The sequence below is a fragment of the Somniosus microcephalus genome, chromosome 8 (genome assembly GCF_052327205.1).
Source record: "Somniosus microcephalus isolate GS21.2 chromosome 8, FLI_Smic_1.0, whole genome shotgun sequence".
NCBI lineage: Eukaryota > Metazoa > Chordata > Chondrichthyes > Squaliformes > Somniosidae > Somniosus > Somniosus microcephalus.
In genome coordinates, this window is record NC_140994.1 from 19,009,297 (window position 1) to 19,034,541 (window position 25,245).

At 48.7% G+C, this 25,245-nt stretch overlaps 1 protein-coding gene across 6 annotated transcripts in view; it reads left to right on the forward strand.

Moving 5' to 3' along the window:
* The window catches only part of sfxn3 (sideroflexin 3), a 113,798-nt gene that overhangs the window by 66,234 nt on the left and 22,319 nt on the right, over nt 1-25,245 (forward strand). For all 6 annotated transcript variants that reach the window (XR_015079182.1, XM_085994319.1, XM_085994321.1 and 3 more), the window contains 4 exons: nt 2,074-2,172; nt 4,616-4,691; nt 7,226-7,311; nt 18,254-18,381. Coding sequence is in view for 5 of the 6 variants with exons in the window: in XM_085994319.1 (XP_085850445.1) it covers nt 2,074-2,172; nt 4,616-4,691; nt 7,226-7,311; nt 18,254-18,381 (389 nt within the window). In the remaining variant the exon portion in view is untranslated. The remainder of the gene's footprint in view (nt 1-2,073; nt 2,173-4,615; nt 4,692-7,225; nt 7,312-18,253; nt 18,382-25,245) is intronic.

Genomic DNA, 25,245 nt, shown 5'->3' on the forward strand with positions numbered 1-25,245 from the left:
CGGCCAACATTTCAGGTCGATGACCTTTCATCAGTTCTGAGCTGATGAAAGGTCATCAACCTGAAATGTTAACTGTTTATTTCTGCACAGATACTACCTGACCTGCTGAGTATTTCCAGCATTTTCACTTTTTATTTACGATCCTCATCAACACTTTGTGCCCAGTTCTTGCGTTAGCTTGATTAAGAACCAGATGTGATACAAAAGTATGATTACCTTGCACAATTGAGCTGTTTTGTGCCAGTTTTGCTCTTGTTCCTTTGGGCATCCATTTGGAATAGGAGCAGAGATAGCTGCACGGGTGAAGGAGCTCTTTAATTGCTTCGCATATTTTATTTTACTATTCCGTTATATGAAGATGCAATATAAATAGAATTCCCTGAGCTAGATCATCCTTGCCTAACTTGTTTCAGATTAATCAGAAGTCCAATTTATATTCTTGCTCCCCGGTGAGTATTTGCTAAACATGGCAAACTCATCTGGGGTAAATACTACACATTCAAAGCAGGCTAACAACTGGCCTTGCCGTTCTGAACTATAACTTGATCTTCTAACCGTATGTTCTCATGCATGTGGAATGAAGGTCTCATTTTCTCCTCCATGTGCTCTTGTTTATAAAGGTCTGTGAAGCCTATCTCAGATATGTCACAACTGAAAAAATCCTCTTTGGTGTGTTGTAGTTTGATGGATGAAATAGTTCAGAGATTTTTTTCCTTCATTTGTGGTTGAGAGCCCAAGGTACCACACCAACCCAGTAAAGAAAGAAAGAGACTTGCATTTATATAGCGCCTTTCACGACCAAAGGACGTTCCAAAGTGCTTTACAGCCAATGAAGTACTTTTGAAGTGTAGTTACTGTCGTAACCAATGTTCCCTTTAAGCTGCGTGGCCACGCAATGCTCCAGGGCTCCCGCGGAGCTGGTGAGCCGCCTTTTAAATTAAAAAATGCGCATGTGGCCCCCCAAAAAATTACAGGGAACATTGGTTGTAACGTAGGAAACGCGGTAGCCACTTTGCACACAACAAGCTCCCACAAACCGCAATGTGATAATGACCAGAATAATCTGTTTTAGGTGTGGATTGGCCGGGACACCGGAAATAACACCCCTTGCTCCTCTTCAAAATAGTGCTGTGGGATCTTTTACATCCATATGAGAGAGCAGACAGGGTCTCAGTTTAACATCTCATCCGAAAGACGGCACCTCCGACAGTGCAGCACTCCCTCAGCACTGCACTGGAGTGCCAGTCTAGATTTTCGTGCTCAAGTCGCTGGAGTGGGAACTGAACCCACAACCTTCTGACTCGGAGGCGAGAGTGCTACCCACTGAGTCACGGCTGACCCCAATATCTGATGAAAGTAATAGTGGACTTGGACATCTAGAGCTAGGTGGATGGCACATTGCAAAAAGTTTGCTGTTCTTTCCACCTAGCGAGGGCTCAAACCCATGCTTGTCCATTGTCCTTCTTTGGGGAGGGAAGTGGGGTTTATTTGAAGTTGAGATCATTGCAAGATGACATCCCTGGTGATGGAAGATTGGGACCAAAACGATCCTCTGTCTCCGACTCAGAAATCCGATGCCTGAGCCAGGCAGGTTCTCGGTACTAGAGGTCACCGTTGGCAATTACAGGTTGGTTGTAGCTTGATGAGTAATAAGAAGCTTATCAGTGCTCCCTGCCGATAGGCTGTGCAATTTTAGGTTGGAGGCCCATAAGCTTTAGCTCATGGAAACTGCACCGACGCTGTCGAGCTTTAGGTAAGTGGGTTGTATCCCTATGAGAAGATAATATGCACTCTTAGCAGATGTGTATATGTTTCTCTGAAGCTTGGTTGGAGATTCTTAAGCATGTTGATCAATTTCAGTGCATTTCAGAACCCCTGGCTCACGAAAGCCACAAGGTAATAGAAGTGAACAACCAGAAAGTTGTAGCATAAGGAAAAACAAATGTGAGCCATGAAAAAATGGAGCATGCAATGGCTGATATTCTGCACATCTATGTTTGTGCATCAAGACCAGCTCCGCTGCTCAGAGTGGGATGTCGTTGGATTCTTATCTTTTGTCTCTTTTTTTTACAGGACAACCCCAGCAGTAATCTTTTGGCAGTGGGTCAACCAGTCCTTCAATGCAATTGTTAACTACACCAACAGAAGTGGAGACGCACCACTGACGGTGGGGTAAGTAGCTCTGGATCAATTCCAGTGATGCTCACTATTATCATGAAAAATACTTAACCTCTTCTGTGTGGTTTTATTTCTACAGCTAGGATGCTGGTTACTCATTTGTATAAAGCTCCTTCGTACACTACTGTAATGAGTTGTTTGCCCATTTGAAATAAATGGGCAAATGGTGCCCTAACAGAGGAAGTTAAAGCTGTCGATGTGATTCAAATGTTTTAGGAAGAAAAAAGCTCGGATTCATCTCGGCGGTTTTTGCAATCTGCATCCTTGCTCATTATTTTTTCACTGTTTCCACTGATCTGAGCAATTGTAGCCCTGCTCTGTGATTGAACATAGGAGCAGGAGTAGGCCATACGGCCCCTCGAGCCTGCTCTGCCACTCAGTAAGATCATGGCTGATCTTCGACCTCAACTCCACTTTCCCGCCCAATCTCCATGTCCCTTGATTCCCTTAATGTCCAAAAATCTATCAATCTCAGCCTTGAATATACTCAATTACTGAGCATCCACAGCCCTGTGGGGCAGAGAATTCCAAAGATTCACAACACTCGAGTGAAGACATTCTTCCTCATCTTGGTCTTAAATGGCCGACCCCTTATCCTGAGACTGTGGGTGCGATCCTGCCAGTCCTTTGGAGGCGGGACTGCTGGGAGAATGGCAAAAATCTGGGGGCGGGTGCCCATCCTGCCCCCAACCCGCCTCCGTGCCATCTTGCCAGGAGGCGGGTAGCCGACCTGTACCGGGTCCCGTCTCCTGGAGGCGGGAAGGGGATTACAGCCACTTAACTGCCTGTTAACAGGTAGTTAATAGGCAGATAAGAGGATTATCCCCATTTTACCCACAAGTGCGGGCTTCCCGAGGGCTGCGAACCCCGCCAGGGTCGCCGAGGCGAGTAGTGGGTCTGTGGGTCTGCGGGGGGGCGGAGGGGTGCAAAAGTGCACTGTGAAGGTAAGTGATGGGTGCAAGTGTGGAGAGGTGAGTATGTGAGGTGAGTGGAAAGTGATAGAAAATGTTTACTTACCTTTGTTTCTTCCTGCAGGTTTCAATCGTTGGGGATGTGGAGCGTCTCGCACCTCACCGGCAGAGATGACAGATGGCTGCTGCATTCTCCAATGCAACAACCATCTGATTTCTGCTAAAGAAAGAGGTTTGATGAGTCTTGAATACAAGGACTCGTCAAACAACAGAGAATGTCAGTGTTTGACAGCTTTACAGAGCTGACAAACGATGGCAATTCATCTTTTGACAGATGAAACGTCATACGCTGACATTCTCTGTAACCGGCTTCCCCTTAATTGGCCTGCTAAGCCCGCTGGGCGGGATTAACAAGGTCAAGCAAGGGAAAATAGCGTGGGTTGGCCAGAAGTCGATGGAGGCGGGACTGAAACCCTACAAGTGGGAGTCCCGCCTCCAAAAGCTCCCCATTGACAAAATCCAGCAATTTGCCCCCTAGTGCTAGACTCTCCAGCCAGGGGAAACAGCATCTCAGCATCTACCCTGTCAATCGCCCTCCGAATCTTATGTTTCGATGAGATCACCTCTCATTCTTCTAAACTCCAAAGAGTATAGGCCCAATCTACTCAACCTCTCCCCATTGGACAGCCCTCTCATCCCAGGGTTTGCTGTATTCTGTCAATATTTGTGGGTGTTGTAAATGAGACAGGTGATAACCTAAGTGGTTTTCTATTCAATAATGTTGCTTGGAGAAAGCCGAATACACGCAGGATACAGCAGTGGTGATGGTGTGAGTCTAAGGCTCTTTTATAATCCATAAGTCAAAAGGCTGCCCGTTCTGTCTGAACTGTGATAACCCATGCAGGACATACACAAATTGGAGAGAATAACTTTCATGAAGAAACATCATCAATTTGGATTAAAAAGAGTGGCTGAGCAGCAGCAACATAAGCCATTGGGGCTTTCACAAAAGAAAAGATAGATTTTTGTCACTTTATAGTGACCATTGTCTGCTATTTTTCTTCTGCCAAAGATGTATTCTGCACTGCCAAGTTAGGTTGAATAGGTTATGCGTAGAAGTAAACCCCATCTATACTGACCTAACAATACATGTTACCGTAACCTTCGAAGGGTAACCTCTACTTCATGTTCGCACCGTGCATTGTCACGGTATCTCAGCCTAAAATTGCTAGTTAGTGCTGAATGTGGACAATTTTGTGCTGTGGCTCCTTTGCTCACTCGGGACTGGATTGAGACTTGCCAAACTCATTTCATATAAGACCCTTGATAAAAATAAAAGCTACCTGCTTCCTCATTCTGGACTGAATTAAAATCTAGGGCCTAAAGGACAGCCTACTGATCCACTCTGTTCCAAAGACCAAGTCCAATTTAAAATAAATCTTGCCCCGGGCAGCCTCCAACTTTGAGAAGTTTGAATTGTTCTATATTCATTCTAAATGTCTGCTCTTCTCTATAACCCTTTACAGCCAACTGGGTACTGCTTATGTCAGTGCAACTACAGGTGCAGTGGTCACAGCCCTCGGGCTGAAGTCGCTCACTAAGGTAATCTTAATACATGTATTTGTTTAACTCCTGTAGTGTTGTTGGCAAATTTAGCAAAACTGTTTCTGCTTTATATTAAAAAAAAAATGATTATTTTCTTCTTTGTGCTGCTTTTTATCACATTGGTTAACATTTTTGGGGTAAATTGCTGTCTGTGTACTCGGTTCCTTCATGTTCACTGGGCCAAAAGCCTGGAATTTACTACCCAACACCACCATGGGAGCGCCACCACCGCGAGGGCTGCAGCGCTTCTTTGGGGAGCGGGATGGGTAACTGAGCATGTGCAATAATTGCCAGCTTGCCAGCAATATTCCCAGTGATTGATTTTTTTTTTTGTGTGCGCGGCCCATTCAAATGTGCACGCGTGCACAGTTATTCCAATTGAAAAGCAGGTGAACGGCTTGCGCGGGAGCTCCAGATCGCCGCGCACCTTAACGGGAATGTTGCTTGCCAGCATTGCCCACCTCCTGAAAACAAATGCTGCTGTTAAAGCATTTGAAAGCAATAGGGCAAAGATTATGTTAAAGTAGCACGGACGGTAATTTGTGCAAACCTGTTGCCCAGTGCGTTACAGAGGAAGTTATGCCAATCACTGGTAAGCTTGTTTGGTACAGATGGAAAGAGTTAAGATTTACTCGATCGAATCAATGGGACTCGCTGGACAGCATTAACCTTTAGCAGTGTTAATGCTGCTCAGGAGGATTTTATTTCAAACTTGTTGAATGTAGTTATTGTTTCCTACACCCAGTTGTGTAAAAGCAGCAAGTGATTTTATTCTTATGACCAGTGACTGACAGAAAAGGGGAAGAAGATCCAGTGTTGGTACAATTGATTATCTTGTACACACATGCAAATAAGTCAAAAGCATCATTGGCAGATGATCGTGAATGAACTCCATGCCATTATTTCACCTTTAATTTTAATTGCTCCAGGGTCAGGATAGATTGAATTTTTTTAAAGCAGACCCACTTGATATTGTAACTTGGTATTGATTCCAGTGCAGGTCTGATACTTCAGTTTGCTGTTTAACCAGTATGAGACTAAAATTCATCCTTTTAATGAAAGCGGAGAGACCGATTTATCTCTGTAAATAGCTAACAAAAATTACGAGAATGTGCGTCTTTGAAACGTGTGATTTCTGTGGATGTGATTTTTGTTAATGAATTGCTAACTAAGGGAAAAACGGGCGTTGTTCCATTTTTTGGGATTGTTAAGGAAATTTAGTTGTGCTGTGCAATGGTGTGGGAAGTTGCGTTTTGCACAGAATGGTAGAACATGGACTTGTACACAGATTATTCCTGATGTCCGTTATATTGTCGTGGGAAGTGTTGAGGGGAGGCTGAACACTTTCTCGCAAAGAGGATAGAAAAATTGGAGCCAGTCAGACTGGAGCATAGAGAAAACTATTATAGACCAGTCCTGGCAGAGGCTTGGGAGCAGGTCACCCACTCTGTCTTGGCCAGGCATAGCAAAGGGAAGTGGAGAGAAAGGCAAAAGTGAGTTTTGTAAAAAAAAAAAAATCTTGTACTAGAAAATGATGACCCACATGACAAAGGTAAGATGTTCTCCATTCATTGGTAACAGGATTATGCACAGATGCCAGTCATTAGATCAGACCATTAGCCATTTTTGACGCTGCATGGTGTCTGTAGTTGGGTTTCCTGACCTTTTCTTTGAGGCTTTATAAACGCCTCCTTGGTTGTGACTGGTGTGAAGATGTGAAAGTCTTATTATTTGAGTTGCTTTGGCAGCAAAGGTCAGTGTTAGGAATAAGCACTTTGTGTTCTTCTGCTGCTGACCTCTATTCATCACCTTAGGATTCCTACCAAAAAATTGTCATGCTAGAGATGTCAAGAAATTGGAGAGGGCGCAGAGGAGATCTACTGGAATGGTACCAGCGATGAGGGACTTTAATTGTGTGGAGAGACTGGAGAATCTGGGATTGTTCTTTTAAAACGGGGAAGGTTATGGGGAAGATTTAATAGAGGTATTCAGAATTATGAAGGGTTTTGATAGAGTAAATAAGGAGAAACTGTTTCCACTGGCGGGAGGGTCGGTAACCAGAGGTCACAGATGTAAGATAATTGGCAAAAGAACCAGAGGGGAAGATGAGAATTTTTTTTTTTTTTTTACACACAGTAAGTTATGTTCTGGAATACACTGCCTGATGGACGGCGGAAGGAGATTCAGCAGTAACTTTCAAAAGGGATTTGGATATATACTTGAAAAGGAAACATTTGCAGAGCTATGGAGAAAGAGCGGGGGAGTGGGGCTAATTGGACAGCTCTTTCAAAGAGCTGGCACAGGCACGATGGGCCGAATGGCCTCCTTTTGTGCTGTATCGTTCTATGATTCTAACTTGGTTCGTGGAATGGAGTGGGTATAAGCGGGGAAGACCAAAGGCTAGCAGGAGAGCTGCCTTTTAAAGGCACTACTGAACGATCATAACTTTTTTTTGGTAACAGCAATTGCCAGATTTGATTTAGTGATCTGTTGAAGATTAACAATGTTCCTTTTTTCTTTCTTTCCTGAAGCATTTGCCCTCCCTGATTTCTCGGTTTGTGCCCTTTGCCGCAGTAGCTGCTGCCAACTGTATCAATATCCCTTTCATGAGGCAGAGGTAAGACCACTGCGAAATACAAGTAGCAATAAAAGGAGGAAAAGAAACGGCAAATGCTGGTAATCCGATACAAAAGCAGAAAACACTGGCAATACATAGAAGGTCCATCAGCATCTGAGTAAAGAAAAGACGATTAGTATTTCCAATTCTTTGTCAGAGCTGCCAGCTGGAGAATAATGAAGCGCACAGCATAGGAGAGAACAGGTAGAAGTAAAGAGTCTGGAACAACAACAACTTGTGTTTATATAGCACCTTTTAATGTAGTAAAACGACCCAAGGCGCTTCACAGGAGTGTTTATAAGACAAAAAATTTGACACCAAGCCACATAAGGAGAAATTAGGACAGATAACCAAAAGCTTGGTCAAAGAGGTAGGTTTTAAGGAGCGTCTTAAAGGAGGAAAGAGAGGTGGAGAGGTTTAGGCAGGGAATTCCAGAGCTTAGGGCTTTATCAACAGAAGGCACGGCCACCAATGGTTGAGCGATTGTAATCAGGGACGCTCCAGAGGGCAGAATTAGAGGAGCACAGATATCTCCGGGGTTGGGGGTGGGGGGAGGATTTGGGGCTGGAGGACTTTACAGAGATAGGGAGGGGCGAGGTCATGGAGGGATTTGAAAACAAGGATGAGAACTTTGAAATCGAGGCGTTGCTTAACCGGGAGCCAATGTAGGTCAGCCAGCACAGGGGTGATGGGTAAACGGGACTTGGTGTGAGTTAGGACACGGGCAGCCGAGTTTTGGATGACCTCAAGTTTACGGAGGATAGAACGAGGGAGGCCAGCCAGGAGTGCATTGGAATAGTCAAGTCTACAGGTAACAAAGGCATGGCTGAGGGTTTCAGCAGCAGATGAGCTGAGGCAAGGGTGGAGACGGACGATGCTAAGGAGGTGGAAATAGGTGGCCTTAGTTCTGCCGCGGATATGTGACCGGAAGCTCAATTCAGGGTCAAATATGACACCAAGGTTGTGAACAGTGTGGTTCAGCCTCAGACAAATGTTAGGGAGAGGGATGGACTCAGTGGCTCGGGAATGGAGTTTGTGGCAGGGACCGAAAACAACGGCTTCGGTCTTTCCAATATTTAATTGGACAAAATTTCTGCTCATCCAGAACTAGATGTCGGACAAGCATTCTGACAATTTAGAGACCATGGCGGGGTCGAGAGAAATGGTGGTGAGGTAGAGCTGGGTGTCGTCAACATATATGTGGAAACTGACGCTGTGTTTTCGGATGATGTCGCCAAGGGGCAGCATGTAGGTGAGAAATAGGAGGGGGTCCAGGATAGATCCTTGGAGGACACCAAAGGTAACGATGGGGGAGCGGGAAGAGAAGCCATTGCAGGTGATTCTCCAGCTACGATTAGATAGATAAGAATGGAACCAGACGAGTGCAGTCCCACCCAGCTGGGTGACTGGAGAGGTGTTGGAGAAGGATGGAGTGGTCAACCGTGGCAAAGACTGCAGACAAGTCAAGAAGGACGAGGAGGGATAGTTTACCTTTGTCACAGTCACAAAGGATGTCATTTTTTACTTTGACGAGAGCTGCTTTGGTACTCTTATCGGAGGGATTCAAACATGGAGTTGCGGGAAAGATGGGCACAGATTTTGGAGGTGACAGCACGTTCAAGGACTTTGGAGAGGAAAGGGAGGTTGGAGATGGGGCAGTAGTTTGCAACGACGGAGGGGTGTCAAGGGTTGGTTTTTTGAGGAGAGGAGTGATGACGGCAGATTTGAGGAAGAGGGGGACAGTACCTGAGGAGAGAGAACCATTAACAATGTCAGCTAACATGGGAGCCAGAAAAGGAAGTTGGGTGGTCAGCAGTTTGGTGGGAATAGGGTCGAGGGAGCAGGAAGTGGGTCTCTAGCAAGATGAGCGCAGAGAAGTCATGAGGGGAGATTGGAGAGAAACTGGAGAAAGATGTGAGTTCAGGGCTAGGACAGAGGGGTATCTTAGAGGAAGTTTGGCCCAGTGGGCTTAAGGAAGGAAGGGAAGAGGCAGAGGCAGCTGATCGGATGGTCTCAATTTTAGAGACCAAGAAGTCCATGAGCTCCTCACACTTGTTGTCGGAGGTGAGGGTGGAGGAGACAGGAGAGGGGTTTAAGAAGCTGGTTAGCAGTGGAGAATAGGAGCCGGGGTTTATCTTTGCATTCCAGAATTATTCTGGAATAGTGAGCAATTTTGGAAGACGAGAGCAGGACCTGATAATGCTTTACGTGGTCCAGCCAGATCTGGCGGTGATTGGCTAAACTAGTTGTCCGCCATATCCGTTCAAGTCTGTGTCCTTTGGACTTAAGGGAGCGAAGCTGAGGGCCGTACCAGGGGGAATGGCCAGGGTGAGAGAGGGTAATTGTTTTAATAGGGAATGGGGCATCAAAGGTGGTGGTGAGGGTGTGGTTGAGCAGATCGGTAGCTGCAGAAATGTCGTGGGTGAATGGAGGGCCAAAGGCTGGACAGTTGGGATTTCGTAAGTGCAGTTGTAAGAGAGTTGGGAGAGAGATTTTTCCAGGGGTGGACACAGAAGGAAGTAGGTGATATACCTATCAATTCCTCCAATAAAAGGCGAAGAGTTACGAAGGTGACTAAAGGTTTTTATTGACTAAATAACAGAGCCCACTCTCGTGGGTGATCCGATCCAAGCAGGAGGAATACCAGTCAGTCGCTCACCTTTATACCTGGCCTGGTGGGTGGAGCCAAGGCGGAGTCGGCGGTGGTCATCCCAGGTATAGCAGTGTGGCAAGAGGCGACCTCGTACCGTGATACAATAGTGGTCAGTGATACAGTTATAACGAACAGTGGTGAACAGTGCTAACTACTAACAGTGATACGATAGTGAACGTGGTTTACCACATTCACCCCTTGTTTAGAATTAAGTCCGGCGGGGTGAAGTGTACTACCAATTCTGGTAGGTCAGTCTGTCCGGAGGCTTCGTAAGCCTCTCCGATCGCCGCAGCGGTGGTGTTGCCTTATCCGGTGCTGGTGCCTTATCCGGTGTTGATGCTGGTGTTTGCGTGGTCGGCGAGGGCTCGTGGGGTTCCGGCATGCCGTCTACCTGGGCTGGGGTTGGGGGGGGTGGTGGCGGTGTTTCCGGATCGGCTGAGGGTGCGAGGTCTCGTAGGGAGACAGTGTCCTCCCGCCCGTCTGGGTACGCCACGTAGGCGTACTGGGGGTTGGCGTGCAGGAGGTTCACCCTCTCGACCAGGGGGTCCGTTTTATGGGCCCTCACGTGTTTCCGCAGCCAGACCGGCCCCGGGGCGGTCAGCCAGGTTGGTAGAGTGGTTCCCGTAGTCGACTTCCTGGGGAAAACGAACATTCGTTCATGGGGGGTGGTGTTAGTGGCCGTGCAAAGTAATGACCGGATGGAGTGCAGCGCTGTCGGGAGGACTTCTTGCCAGCGGGAGGTTGGGAGGCCCTTAGACTTTAAGGCTAAGAGGACGGCCTTCCATACCGTCGCGTTCTCTCTTTCCACCTGACCGTTACCTCTGGGGTTGTAGCTGGTGGTCCTGCTTGCTGCAATACCTCTCTCTAGGAGGAATTGCCGGAGTTCCTCGCTCATGAAGGAGGAGCCCCGGTCGCTGTGTATATAGTTCGGGAACCCGAACAAGGCGAAGAGGGCATTCAGGCACTTGATGACCGTGCTACTGGTCATGTCGGGGCAGGGGAAGGCAAAGGGGAAACTGGAGTACTCATCAACGATGTTGAGGAAGTACACATTACGGTCAGAGGACGGGAGGGGCCCCTTAAAGTCGATGCTCAGGCGCTCGAAGGGGCGGGTGGCCTTGATCAGGCTTGCTCGGTCCGGCCTATAGAAGTGCGGTTTGCACTCCGCACAGGTCTGGCAGTTCCTGGTCATGGTCCTGACCTCCTCGATGGAGTAGGTCAGGTTGCGGGCCTTAATGAAATGGTAGAGTCTGGTGACTCCGGGGTGGCAGAGCTGGTCGTGGAGGGTCTGAAGCCTATCGATATGCGCGCTGGCGCATGTCATTCGTGAAAGGGCATCAGGGGATTCGTTCAGCTTGCCTGGCCGGTACAAGATCTCATAATCGTAGGTGGAGAGCTCGATTCTCCATCTCAAAATCTTGTCATTCTTGATTTTGCCCTTCAGCTTGTTATTAAACATGAAAGCCACCGAACGCTGGTCGGTGAGGAGGGTAAATCGTTTGCCTGCCAGGTAGTGCCTCCAGCGCCGTACTGCCTCCACGATCGCCTGGGCCTCTTTCTCGACCGACGAATGTCGGATCTCGGGGCCCTGTAGGGTCCTTGAGAAGAAGGCCACTGGCCTCCCCTCCTGGTTTAGGGTGGCGGCTAAGGCGAAGTCGGATGCGTCGCTCTCCACCTGGAAGGGGATGGACTCGTCCACTGCGTGCATCGTGGCCTTGGCTATGTCTCCCTTAATGAGGGAGAAGGCCGCGCACGCCTCCTCCGTGAGGGGGAAGGAAGTGGCTTTCAGGAGGGGTCTGGCTTTGTCCGCGTAATTGGGTACCCATTGGGCATAGTAGGCGAAAAGCCCCAGGGTTCTCCTAAGTGCTTTAGGGCAGTGGGGGAGGGGTAGCTCCATGAGGGGGCGCATTCTTTCTGGGTCGGGGCCGATGATTCCGTTCTCCACTACGCAGCCGAGGATGGCAAGGCGTGTGGTGTTAAACACGCATTTCTCCTTATTGTAGGTGAGGTTCAGCCGTTGGGCCGTACGGAGGAATTTCTCCAGATTCGCGTCATGTTCCTGCCGGTCGCGGCCGCAGATAGTGACGTTATCTAGGTAGGGGAATGTAGCCTGCAGTTCGTTCTGGTCAACCATCTGGTCCATCTCCCTTTGGAAGACCGAGACCCCATTAGTGACACCGAAGGGGACCCTAAGGAAGTGGTATAGGCGCCCATTCGCCTCGAAGGCGGTATACTGGCGGTCCTCAGGGTGGATAGGGAGTTGGTGGTAGGCCGACTTCAGGTCGATGGTCGAGAATACTTTATACTGTGCAATCTGATTGACCATGTCAGATATGCGGGGGAGGGGGTATGCGTCCAGCTGGGTATATCTGTTTATGGTCTGGCTGTAGTCGATGACCAGGCGGTTTTTATCGCCGGTCTTTACGACTACGACCTGGGCACGCCAGGGGCTGCTGCTCCCCTCGATAATGCCCTCTTTCAGGAGGCGCCGCACCTCAGAGCTAATGAAGGCTCTGTCCCCGGCGCTATACCGCCTGCTCTTGGTAGCGACGGGTTTGCAGTCAGGGGTAAGGTTAGCAAACAGAGAGGGTGGCGGGACCTTGAGGGTGGAGAGGCTGCAGGTGTTACGCGGTGGGCGGTTTAACATTTGCTGGTTGTTGACTGTGAGTGGGGGGAGGGGTCCACCGTATGCTAGGGTTACGCTTTGGAGGTGGGATTGGAAGTCCAGCCCTAGTAGGACGGCAGCGCAGAGATGGGGGAGGACGAGGAGTTTAAAGTTTTTATACTCCGTGCCCTTAACCGACAGGGTCACGACACAGTAGCCGCTGATGTCCGTGGCGTGGGACCTCGATGCCATCGAGATTCGGCTGCGCGTTGGTAGGACAGAGAGGGAGTAGTGGCTCACCGTGTCTGGGTGGATGAAGCTCTCCGTGCTTCCGCTGTCGAACAGGCAGGTCGTGGCGTGGCCGTTCACTTTGATGTCCATCATTGACTTGGACAGATGGTGCGGGCGGGCTTGGTCCAGGGTGACGGAAGCTAGTGTGTAGCTGAGCGAGTCGTTGTCATCTGCGGGCGAGGCGGTCGGGCGTGGTGAGTAAAATGGCGTCTCCCACGAGGTAGGGCAAAATGACGGAGAAGATGGCTGCCCCCGTAGCTCACATGAGGCACTATTGGGGTCGGTTGCCTTAATCAAAGATGGCCGCCCCCATGACTCATGTGTGGGGATGCTGGCCTCAGTTGCCCTAAACAAAGATGGCCACCCCCATGACTCATGTGTGGGGATGCTGGCCTCAGTTGCCCTAAACGAAGATGGCCGCCCCCATAGTTCGCATGCGGCACTGCTGGCCTCTGAGGATCCGCTCCTGCAGGCCTTGGAGAAGTGGCCTTTCTTCAGGCAGGTTCTGCATGTGGAGTTCTTGGCTGGGCAGCGCGACCTCGGGTGCTTCTCCTGGCCACAAAAAAAACAGCCGGCGGCCCGATCGCGGATGCCCGATGTCGGGGCCGGTGCCGGGGGTGGCGGGGCCGGTCGGGTCCGGGACGCCGACGCAGAGGTAGGTCCCGGGGGCGGCGCTGGGAAGGGTGCTGTGGTAGGGGTCGGGCCCGAGTCCCAGGGTCGCGAGCAGTACCTGGTGAATGCTTCCTGATCTTGGTGGGCCACTTCCAGGGAGATAGCGAGGGCTTCAGCTTTTTCCATGCTGAGGTCTTTAGCTTCCAGCAGTCTTTGCCGTGAGTACTCGGACCGTAGGCCTTTCAGGAATGCGTCGCGGATATTATCTTCAGTATTTTCGGCTGCCGACACCGATTTAAAGTCACAGTTCCTGGCGAGTGCATATAGCGCCTGTGAGAATTCGGCTACTGATTCTCCTGGCTGTTGCGGCCGTGATCTTAGGAGGTGCCTAGCGTACATGTAGTTTACCGGGGTCCGGTACTTCTGTTTCAGCAGGTTGATGGCGGTCTCGTAGGTAGTCATGTCCTCGATGAGAGTGTATACTCTCGGGCTCAGTTGCGCCTGCAGGACACTTAGTTTGGATGCCTGAGGGACGCTGGATTCTCTCAGGTATGATTCGAAGCAGACCAGCCAGTGTTTAAAGTCTGCGGCTGAGTTTGCTGCTCGTGGGTTCAGGTCCAGGTACGGCGGTCTGAGGGCTCGCAGCCAAGCTGGCTGGTGTGGCTGTGCTCCTGGGAGCTGCGCTGGTGGCTCCTCCGCCGGTTGTGACTCGTTGTCGGACATCATTAAATTTAGTCAATAAAATTGATATACCTATCAATTCCTCCAATAAAAGGCGAAGAGTTACGAAGGTGACTAAAGGTTTTTATTGACTAAATAACAGAGCCCACTCTCGTGGGTGATCCGATCCAAGCAGGAGGAATACCAGTCAGTCGCTCACCTTTATACCTGGCCTGGTGGGTGGAGCCAAGGCGGAGTCGGCGGTGGTCATCCCAGGTATAGCAGTGTGGCAAGAGGCGACCTCGTACCGTGATACAATAGTGGTCAGTGATACAGTTATAACGAACAGTGGTGAACAGTGCTAACTACTAACAGTGATACGATAGTGAACGTGGTTTACCACAGTAGGGTTGGGGGGATGTGGGTGGAGAGCGATACGAGGAAGTGGTCAGAGATGGCCTTATTTGCGATTGACACGATGGGAGTACCGAGGCCACGAGAGATGGCAAGGTCGATGGGGTGGCCGTGAATATGTGTTGGTGAGTTTACATGGAGGGATTGATTAAGGGAGGATAGGAGACGCGTGAACTCAGAGGTGGGAGAGCATGATGAATTGAGATGGAGGTTGAAATCACCGAGGATGAGAAGTCGTTCGGTGCAGAGGCTGAGGGCGGAAAGCAGTGAAGATATCTCGGTAATAACCGGGCGGTAGAGAATGAGAGGTGCGAGGGGTAGAATAAGGTGAGGCGCTCAAAGGAGGAGAAAGTGCTGGAAGAGTAGGGGGACAGACTATGGTGTGATTTGGTGATGAGAGCCACACTGCCACCACGGCGGTCTAAGCGGGGCAAGTAGTGGAAGGTATAGCCAGGCGGGGAAGATTCATTTAGGGTAAGGTGTCATCACCCCTCGGCCAAGTTTCCGTCGGGGCCGTGATGTCGATGCAATCATGCACGATAAGCTCATGGATGGCAAGGGCCTTGTCCGCAAGTGAACGGACGTTCTGGAGGGAGATGCGGAGAGGGTCGGTGATGGCTGACCCACTGCCAGTGTCCACAGGGGGGGAGGGGGGGAGGAGATTGGCAAGATTTGCCCCCAGTGGGCGTGCTAGGCGGGAAGGTCGGCGAGAGAGTAAGATGGGACAGTTGGGGTTGCTGCTCGTAAGGAGGCAGCGACGAGTGCCTCGATGGGCCCTTCGTAGGATGTCGAGAGAGGCACAGAGGGAAGCTGTAGGCTAATCTCAGAAGGAGTCAAGCCTGGAACGGCGGCTGGAGAGTAGGAAGTTCGAAGAGTAATGAAGGATTGGGGTAGGGATTTGGGAGGCAGAGTATCCGAGAGAAGAGAGATGACAGGAGAGCGTGGTCAGGGAGGGATAGAAAGAAAAGGAAAAGGGGGGGAAAAAGTGGAAAAAGAAATGAACAGCTCGGTTCCGGAGCGGCAACCAAAGTGCGCACGCGAATGGACACTGAAAAGCTCAGGTTACATAGGCCTGGTTATGTAGTAATTAATGGGATACATATTTCCTGGTAGCAGGGATTAGGTTGGAGACAATAGTAGGGAGACCACGGTCAAAGTCAGAGGTCCCATGGAGGGACAAAGCCAACGTAAGCAGGATGGAGCCGGCACGTAGCAACGATGAAGTACTGTCCAAATTCAGAGAAAGGTGTAGCAGGCGAGTGAAGTCCAGAAGCTATTTGAAAGGTAGAGAGTTCAAAGTTGGAGGTTGTTGCTGTAGGAAGGCGAGTCGGTAGCGGTGCAGAAAGATGATGGTGTAATTCAGTGTAGTTCAAACAGAAACTTAACCTCGATGTCTAGAGAAGTCCAGGAGATCGGAAACCAATTTGAGAAAAGAATTCAGCAGCTTAAAGCCTGTAGCGAGTGAATAGCAAAGCAGAGACACAGCAGCTGAGTAGAGCAGCATAGTCCTGTTAGCAGAAGACTTCAGGTGATGGAAGTCAAGTTTAGGCAGAGTTCAGGCAGCTGAGAGAGCTCAGTGAGAACAAAGACACAGGGTCGAAGGATGGGCAGTGGACTCTGCAGGGGTAGTTTTAAACTTGTAGTTTGAACTTGTAGTTTGGGCTGAAATGCCTTCACTACCAGAGGCAGGGTATCTTAAACAATGGAAGAAAGGAGATTGGGGGAAGAAAGGGCAAAGGATGGTAATGGATGACCACGGATGCAGTTGAAGAGACGAGCAGCTCAGTACGGAGCTGCCAGCCCAGGAGCCACCTTGGAGCGCCAACTATTGTCACAAAGATGCAGTTTAATAGTTCGTCAGCTTCTTGCTTGAAAACATGGAAATGAATGAAGAAATACTGGATGATGTACATGAAAGTAGAGCTATATTTGTACTGAGAACTCCAATGTAAAGTTGCCACAATGCAAAACATTTTTAGGAGATAAAAATAGTGAAATTGTTTTTGGACCAGAATCTAATGTTGTTTGGATGTCCCACAGTAAAAGAAAGACTTGGGTTTATATCTCATCTTATTATTACTTCCCTCAAAACGCCTTGAATTGTTTTGAAGCACAGTGATTGTTGGGCAGGCACCAGCGTTTTGCACAGATGCAACATCCCAGAAGCAGCAAAGAAGAATGATCCATGAATCTATTTTTACAAGGTTTTGCTCGAGGGTGGAATGTTGGCCGGGAGAACTTCCCGCTCTTCTTCGAATAATGCCATCGACCTGAACCAATGTAACAGGTAGACAGGGTAGGCAAGGCCTCAGTTTAACATCTCATCCAAAGGGCAGCACCCTAGACAGTGCAGCACTCCCTCAGTGCTAAAGTTCAGCTTATTATACGTCGAAGTCGTGGAGTGGGGTTTGTCTCCGCAACCTTCTGGCGCGGACAAGATTGACACCAAAAGGTTTACACTGTAGCTAGGCTTGCATTTCTTTGCACTCCAGTGATATTGTCGCAGTTTACACCTAACCGACCTGATCAATTTCTAAAGCATTTGGGGGCATCTCGGGAGTTCTCATTCTTGCCCAAACTTGGGGGTAGAATTTCCGTGGGGGTTCCCCAATCTCCTTCTGTAAGATCGGCGGAAAGCCCAGCGAAAGAACTTTGTGCCACTTCTCTGGGGTTTCCAACGATCTGTCACCAGGAGATTGTGAGAACCCCAGCACAAATGATTGACGCTGGTGTTAATTGACACCCGTATCATCAACTCTCTCTGCCTGTTCGTGTTAACATTTGATTTAAGTTTAAGGTTGATTCTTGACTTTTAAGATCGTTTTTGTTTATTCAATATATTCATTTAAACATTTAAGTACTGTTCACATCATCGAGGGAAGTGGTTTGGGATGGATTGCTGAAGTCTGGTGATACCAGGGAGCTGAATTAAGCATAGATTTTTGAAGCAGGTGCATTTAAAATTAATGTACGTTTGCTGATAATTCAGCTCCCTAATAATGAGATTAGCACTCACTACTTCGTAACTCCTCCCAATCTAGTTCCCCAGTTATTTTTTTAATCAACAAAAATTTGTGGGAAAATGTTATTTTTTTTCATATGGGGCGTGTTAATGAAGAAGAGCACGGGAGCGCAACTGGCCAACGTTTCAACCAGCACCTGAAACAGATGATCTGGCCACTTTTCTCATTGTTGGCTGCCACGTTTACTACATTGCAACAGAGACTACACTTCAAAAAGTCCTTCCTTGGCTGCAAAGCGCTTTGGGAACGCCCTGAGGTTGTGAAGGGCGCTATATAACTGCAAATCATTCTTTCTGTTCGAGGTCAAGGCCTCGAAATTCGTCCCGGGCGGTGGTGGATCGGCCGCCCGTTATACGCAGCGCCTGTTGCAGTCAGTGGATTTAAATATCGGACGCTGCGTATAACGGGCGGCCAATCCAATACCGCCCGTTCTGTGCCAGCGCCCGAAGCGAATTTCTAGGCCCAAATCTAGGCAATATCAACATTTTAAAGCATACTTTTGCTGTCATTTTGAATACAGGTTTGTCCCCAGTAAGATGAAATCTAGTGCCTGCTGAGTCAGCACATGTAAGTACCTGAGCACGGTGCTTCACATTTGCTTGCACCCTGCAAATATAGATGTGTGCTGCCTCACAGTAAACAGAGTCTTGCACCTTATTCTCTTAACACCTTTTTCTTTTGCAGAGAACTTAAGTTTGGGATTCCAGTCACAGACGTCAATGGGAATCGACTCGGGGAGTCGCCCAAGGCAGCACAGCAGGCCATTTCCCAGGTGGTGGTATCTCGGATTGGTATGGCGATACCTGCCATGGGTAAGTCAGGACCCATTGAAGTTTTTTTTATTTTCAATTTTAAAAGTCAACTGTTAGGTTTATGGAAATAACAACAGAAAATGCTGGAAAAACTCAGCAGGCCAGGCAACATCCGTGGAGAGAAATTAGAGTCGACGTTTCGGGTCAAAACCCTTCCTCAAAACTGGAAAGGAAATGAAATAGATCGAAGGCAGGGCTGCGATAGAACAAAAGAAGTAAAGAGACATTAAGAGGTATTCAAAACCAGACGAGATGGTAATAGGACAGTGGAGACAAAAGATGGCTCAGATTAGGTGTGAAGTGTACTGGCAGGATGAGAGACAGCTGCCATGTGGGAGAGAGGAAAAAAAAGGAAAGGGGGGGGGGGCAGAGAAGGGAAGACCCAAAACAAAGTGGTGGAAAAGAAATATAAGTAAAAATGTAATAGGGGCCGAGGTTATGATCTGAAATTGTTGAACTCGATATTGAGTCCGGAAGGCTGCAAAGTGCCTAATCGGAAGATGAGGTGCTGTTCCTCGAGTTTACGTTGAGCTTCCGTGGAACAATGCAAGAGGCCAAGGACAGTGAGGTCCGAGTGGGAATGGAACGGTGAATTAAAATGACAGGCGACCGGAAGCTCGGGGTCACCCTTACGGACTGAACGGAGGTGTTCCACAAAGCGGTCACCCAATCTGCATTTGGTCTCCCCAATGTAGAGGAGACCGCATCGTGAGCAGCGAATACAGTATACTAAATTGTGAGAAGTACAAGTAAATCGCTGTTTCTTATCGTGTCCACGGACAGTCTATACATAGCCCAGCCAGAACTGGACACGTTTTTGCGCCTTGTTGTTGAATTCGGCAAGATCTGCAACAGTGCAGGGTTCCTCTAACAATGGGCATTGCAGGAGATGTTGCATAGTCTGTGCCTCAGTTCCACATTCACAAGTTGTCGGGCTGGTTGAATATCCCGATTTGCTTAGTGACACCTTTGAGCAACCTACCGGTCCTAAGTCTGTTAAGGCGCTTCCAGATTGCCCAGTTGCAATTAGCTCCTGGGGGAAGGCTTTCATCAAGTAAAATTTCCATCGCTGGGGGTTGTTCAAGACTGGCGAGCCAGTCTTTCCACAAGGCAATGCGGGCTTCAGATGAGGTTGATTGTAATGGAACAACACTGTTCATGGAGCTCTTTCTTGACTTTAGGCGGCTGGGTGTAGGTGTATGACAATGCAGAGGGTGTCTCTCATCTGATGTTTGACGGAGTCTCTCTTTCTTGCTGGCTACCGTTCTTCTTATATCAGGGGGAGCAATACCCGCCAGGATATATAGGCTGTTGGTGTTTGTTGGTTTTAAGCAGCCTGTGATAAATCGGCAGCTTGCATTCAGAACGGCATCCATCTTCTTGGCATGAGTAGACCTTTCCCATGCAGGGCAGGCGTATTCGGCAGTGGAATAGCAAAGAGCAAGTGCACTGGTTCGCAATGTTTTCGGGCTTGTTCCCCATCTTGTGTTAGTGAGCTTATTCAGGATGTTGTTTCGTACGCTCACTTTTGCCTTTGTCTTCTCGATGTGGTTCTTGAAGGTGAGGCATCGGTCAAGGGTGACTCCTAAGTAGATAGGGTGCTCGCAATGCATCAGTGTTGCTCCACACCAGGTTACTTTCAGCTGGCGTTTGGCTTCACGGTTTCTGAGGTGGAATGCACAAACTTGCGTCTTTGATGGGTTTGCGCGAAGGTGGTTTTCTTCATAGTAGGATTTTAGTCCCTCCAAGGCTTCAGAAAGCGTTTTCTCCACGGTGTTAAAATCAGTGCTTTGGGCAGTGACACATAAGTCATCAGCATATATAAAACGGCGTGTAACACCGTCTATTGGTTGGTCATTTGTGTAGATGTTGTACAGCAGCGGTGCAAGCATGCTTCCCTGAGGAAGACCATTCTTCTGAATACGCCACCTGCTGCGCTTCCCACCTAGTTCAACATAGAACCGGCGATTCTGAAGCATGCTTTCTAACGGCTCTGTTCAGTGAATCTCTTTTGTCATCTCTAGAATCTTGCCGAGGAGACGTCTATGGTTCACTGTATCGTAGGCTGCTGACCGGTCCACAAAAACAGCACCTGTTACCATCCCTTGCTCAAAACCATCTTCGATGTGTTGTGTGAGGTTGAGCAGTTGGCTTGTTGTTGATTTGCCGGGGCGGAAACCTGCTTGCTCTGGAATGATCTTCTCATCTACAGTTGGTGCTATCCTACTGAGTATCAGGCGTTCAAACAGCTTATAGGTGTGGCAAAGCAGTGAAATTGGCCAAAAACTCTTAGGATCTGAGGGATCTTGTCCAGGCTTTAATAGTGCTATTACATGTGCCTTCTGCCAGATATTAGGTGGCTTGTGTGTTGCCAGACAGTGGTTGAACAATTGTAGGAGCCATTTCTTTGCTTTCTGTCCAAAATGCTTTATCTGCTCCGTTGCTATGTTGTCAAGACCAATTGCTTTCCTGTGTTTTAGACTACATATACCAGTTTCCAGTTCTTCCATGGTGAATGGTCTAGTGAAGCCAGGATCATCGCTGTACTTCTTCCTATCTAGTTGTGCTCTTGGTTGTTTCTTGTTGATTTTTCCATTTAGGAGCAACTGGTGTGCAACTTGGTTAGCAGACACATTTGGATGTTGGGCAGCTTTCTTGGGATCACCTCCAAGTTTGCCTATAAGAGACCATGCCTACTTGCTGTTTTTTGTAAGATCTCTTGTCTCTATCAAGGTGTTCCAGGTGTTTTGACGTTCTTGAGAGATACTTAACATCACCCTCTCACTGGTAGATATTGTTTCCTCTGAGAAGGGGTCAGATTCAAACATTGAGACATACTCCCAGTAGAGTTCAGCATTCTCCTTGGTGAGACCAGGGATGTAGTGTACTCTGCAACCTCGGGGGATCTTCCTTCTAGCTGTTTTTTGGACAGTTTTTGCAAAGAGGTTGTAGTGCTCAGGTAGTAGTTTAATGCGTTTAACCTTGCGGTCAAGTGCTCGTGTAAAACCGTTCCAATCGGCCTTCTTGAAGTTGAAGCGCTTTTTGAATGGTACGACGGTTGGTAACACTGCTGCATTTACCTGGATGCCAATAGGACGGTGTTGTGTCTGTGGTATTGGGTCTGTGACAAGCTTCTTGCAGAGGCCAGCGATGTCGTTGCTGGCAATGGCAAGATCTGGATTATATCTACACTTCCAGCGGGCACTGTGGAAGGAGGCTGGCAATTTAGGATCGTGGATGAGACTAAGCTGGTTAGCGTCCATCCATTCTTCGACTGCTTCTCCATCGTTGTTAGTCTCCTTGTACCCCCATTGGGTACTGTGGCTATTAAAGTCTCCAATGATGATCTGTGGTTTATTGTGCAGGTTGGGTACAGGGTTAGAGAAGCTGAAATCTGTGCCAGGTGGCTTGTACACAGAGGTCACTACTACTTTGCTCAGCTCTATGGTTAGAATTTCGATGTTGTCCTCCTGTTTTAGAAGTGGTTTCTACAACTGAATCAGCTCTAACAAATACAGCACTGCCATATTGTCGATGAGGTCTTTCAATAGCCAGGACCATTCCTGGTATTTTTGGGCAGTTGTTCTCACCTCCTCTGTGTCTCCTGCAGGCAGAGGACATCATACTCCAACTCATTGCATAATGTAGCGAGGATGTTTTGTTTAGCTATAGAGAACCCTTCAACGTTAGCAGATATAACAGTCAATGCCGGTCTTGAAAAAGACCCGTGTTTCTGACATCGACGACTACTTCCGTCTTCAGGCATGCTGTGCGTGGTGGTGGTAGAATTGGTTGAAACAGGGCCGCAACATGAACGCTTCTACCTTGACCCCAAGTAAATCGCTGTTTCACCTGGAAGGGGTATTTGGGGCCCTGGACAGTGGGAAGGGGGGAGGTATAGGGGCAGGTGGTACATCTCCTGCGCTTGCACGGAAAGGTGCCAGGCAAAGGGGAAGGGCTACCTGGACTACACTTCCTCCCACCCCGCCTCCTGTAAGGACTCTATTCCATTCTCCCAGTTTCTCCGTCTCCGCCGTATCTGCTCTGACGATGCCACCTTCCACACCAGTGCTTCCGCCATGTCTTCCTTTTTCCGCAACCGAGGATTCCCCTCTACCGTGGTTGACACGGCCCTTGACCGTGTCCGTTCTATCTCCCGCACTTCTGCCCTCACCCCTGCCCCTCCCTCCCGGAACCACAATAGGGTTCCCCTTGTCCTCACCTTTCACCCCACCAGCCTCCACATTCAACGGATCATCCTCCGCCATTTCCGCTACCTCCAAAGTGATCCCACCACCAAATGCATCTTCCCCGCCCCTCCCCTTTCAGCATTCTGTAGGGACCGCTCCCTCCGAGACATCCTAGTCCACTCCTCTATCACCCCCAACAGCCGTTCCCCTTCGCCTGGCACCTTCCCGTGCAAGCACAGGAGATGTAACACCTGCCCCTAGTAAACAGTATTCGCTGCTCACGATGCGGTCTCCTCTACATTGGGGAGACCAAACGCAGATTGGGTGACCGCTTTGCGGAACACCTCCATTCAGTCCGTAAGGGTGACCCCGAGCTTCCGGTCGCCTGTCATTTTAATTCACTGCTCCATTCCCACTCGGACCTCACCGTCCTTGGCCTCTTGCATTGTTCCACGGAAGCTCAACGTAAACTCGAGGAACAGCACCTCATCTTTCGAGTAAGCACTTTGCAGCCTTCCGGACTCAATATCGAGTTCAACAATTTCAGATCATAACCTCGGCCCCTATTACATTTTTACTTATATATTTTTTTCCACCCCTTTGTTTTGGGTCTTCCCTTTTTTCCCCCCCCCCCCCCTTTTTTTCCCTCTCTCCCACATGGCAGCTGTCTCTCATCCTGCCAGTACACTTCACACCTAATCTGAGCCGTCTTTTGTCTCCACTGTCCTATTACCATCTCGTCTGGTTTTGAATACCTCTTTACTTCTTTTGTTCTATCGCAGCCCTGTCTTCGATCTATTTTATTTCCTTTCCAGTTTTGAAAAAGGGTTTCAACCCGAAACGTCGACTCTAATTTCTCTCCACGGATGTTGTCTGGCCTGCTGAGTTTTTCCAGCATTTTCTGTTGTTATTTCGGATTTCCAGCGTCTGCAGTATTTTGCTATTGTGTTAGGTTTATGGGACTGATTCCTGATCGGATGTGGCTGGTGGGGAGAAGCATCCTCCCCAGGGCTCCTCCTGGCTCCCCTTTCAGATAAGTCAAACATTTTTTCTTTTCCCACTTTTTTTTTTTGTTGCAGCCTCCAGCCTCCCCCTTTTGAGGAACGCTCCTTTAGGTCCGAGAAAACTGACTGCAGCATGCATGTCATGTGCTGTGGTTAGTTGCGATCAAATATGGGAAAGGGGCCTGAAACCGGCATTAGGTCCAGGATTTGCATTGTAAATGGGCCCACGCTGGTCTCAGTCTTGCGCCTTGGAAGACTCTGGGCACCCTAACCAATTTAAGAACATAAATAGAAAGAGTAGGCCATTCGGCCTTTCGAGCCTGCTCCTCCATTCAATAAGATCATGGCTGATCTTCCACCTCAACTCCACTTTCCCGCACTATCTCCATATCCCTTGATTCCCTTAATCTCCAGAAACCTATCGATCTCTGTCCTGAATATACTCAATGACTGAGCCTCCACAGCCCTCTGGGGTAGAGAATTCCAAAGATTCACCACTCTGAGTGAAGAAATTTCTCCTCATCTCAGTCTTAAATGGCCGACCCTTTTATTCGGAGACTGCAACCCCCCCCCCCCCCCGAGTTCTAGACTCCCCAGCCAGGGGAAAACATCCTCCCTGCATCTATCCTGTCAAGCCCTGTAAGAATTTTCTGTTTCAATGAGATCACCTCTCATTCTTCTAAACTCTAGCAAATATAGGCCTCGTCTACTCAGTGTCTCATAGGGCAATCCCCTCATCCCAGGAATCCGTCTAGTGAACCTTCGTTGCACTTTGGCACGCAGTGCTCTCCCGGCGCGGAACCTGCATGAGCACGCGGCATGCCACATTGGACCTTTCAACTCCTGCTTTTTGCCTGTAAAATGGGGCGAGAAGGGGTGCAGCAAGATCCAAGTTCTGTGTCCTATGAATTGTTTTGTCCTCCAGTGCATTGGGTCGCCATGATCGAGTTAACACTAGGAAAATCAACAGTTTTTTGGCTTTGGCCAACGAGTGTCAGCATAAAGTAATCCCATCATTTACCGCATGACCAGAATAAATCTCCCTCCACTCTGCCCCAACAAATGTGCCTCAGCTTCAACCCCAGGAGGGCAGTCCTGCTGCACCCTTGTGATTTTTTTTTCCCCCTCCATTTCCTGCACTGACTATCCCTGCTATGCATTAAATTGCCAGTTTGTGGGCAGTATTTTGTTGGCACGCTGACATGTCTGCTGCCGCATCAACCCCAGAGTGGCACTGACAAAAACCAACAAAAGGCCATTGAAGAGTGCCTAATCCCAACTGAGCAGGGTAACATGGGGTTGGGGACCTATCTTTCTGAAATGATTTTCTTTTACCACAGTGTCAGCCAGTGGCTCAGTTAGTAGCACCTTCGCCTCTGAGTCAGAAGGTTGTGGGTTCACAGTCCCACTCCAGGCACTTGAGTACAAAAATCTAGAATCATTTCGATTGCCTAAGGAGGTCGGAGACGAATTTCCTAGATTTTTTTCACTCCCAAATTGGCCTGGGCTTTAGTCTGGTTCTTTGCCTCTCCCAGGTGATCACATGGCTTTCGGCTGGGTATGGGGAGTGTATATATTGTGATACACTCCAGGGACTTAGGCACATAAAGCTAGGCTGACACTCCAGTGCAGTGCTGAGGGAGCGCTGCAATGTCGGAGGTGTCGTCTTT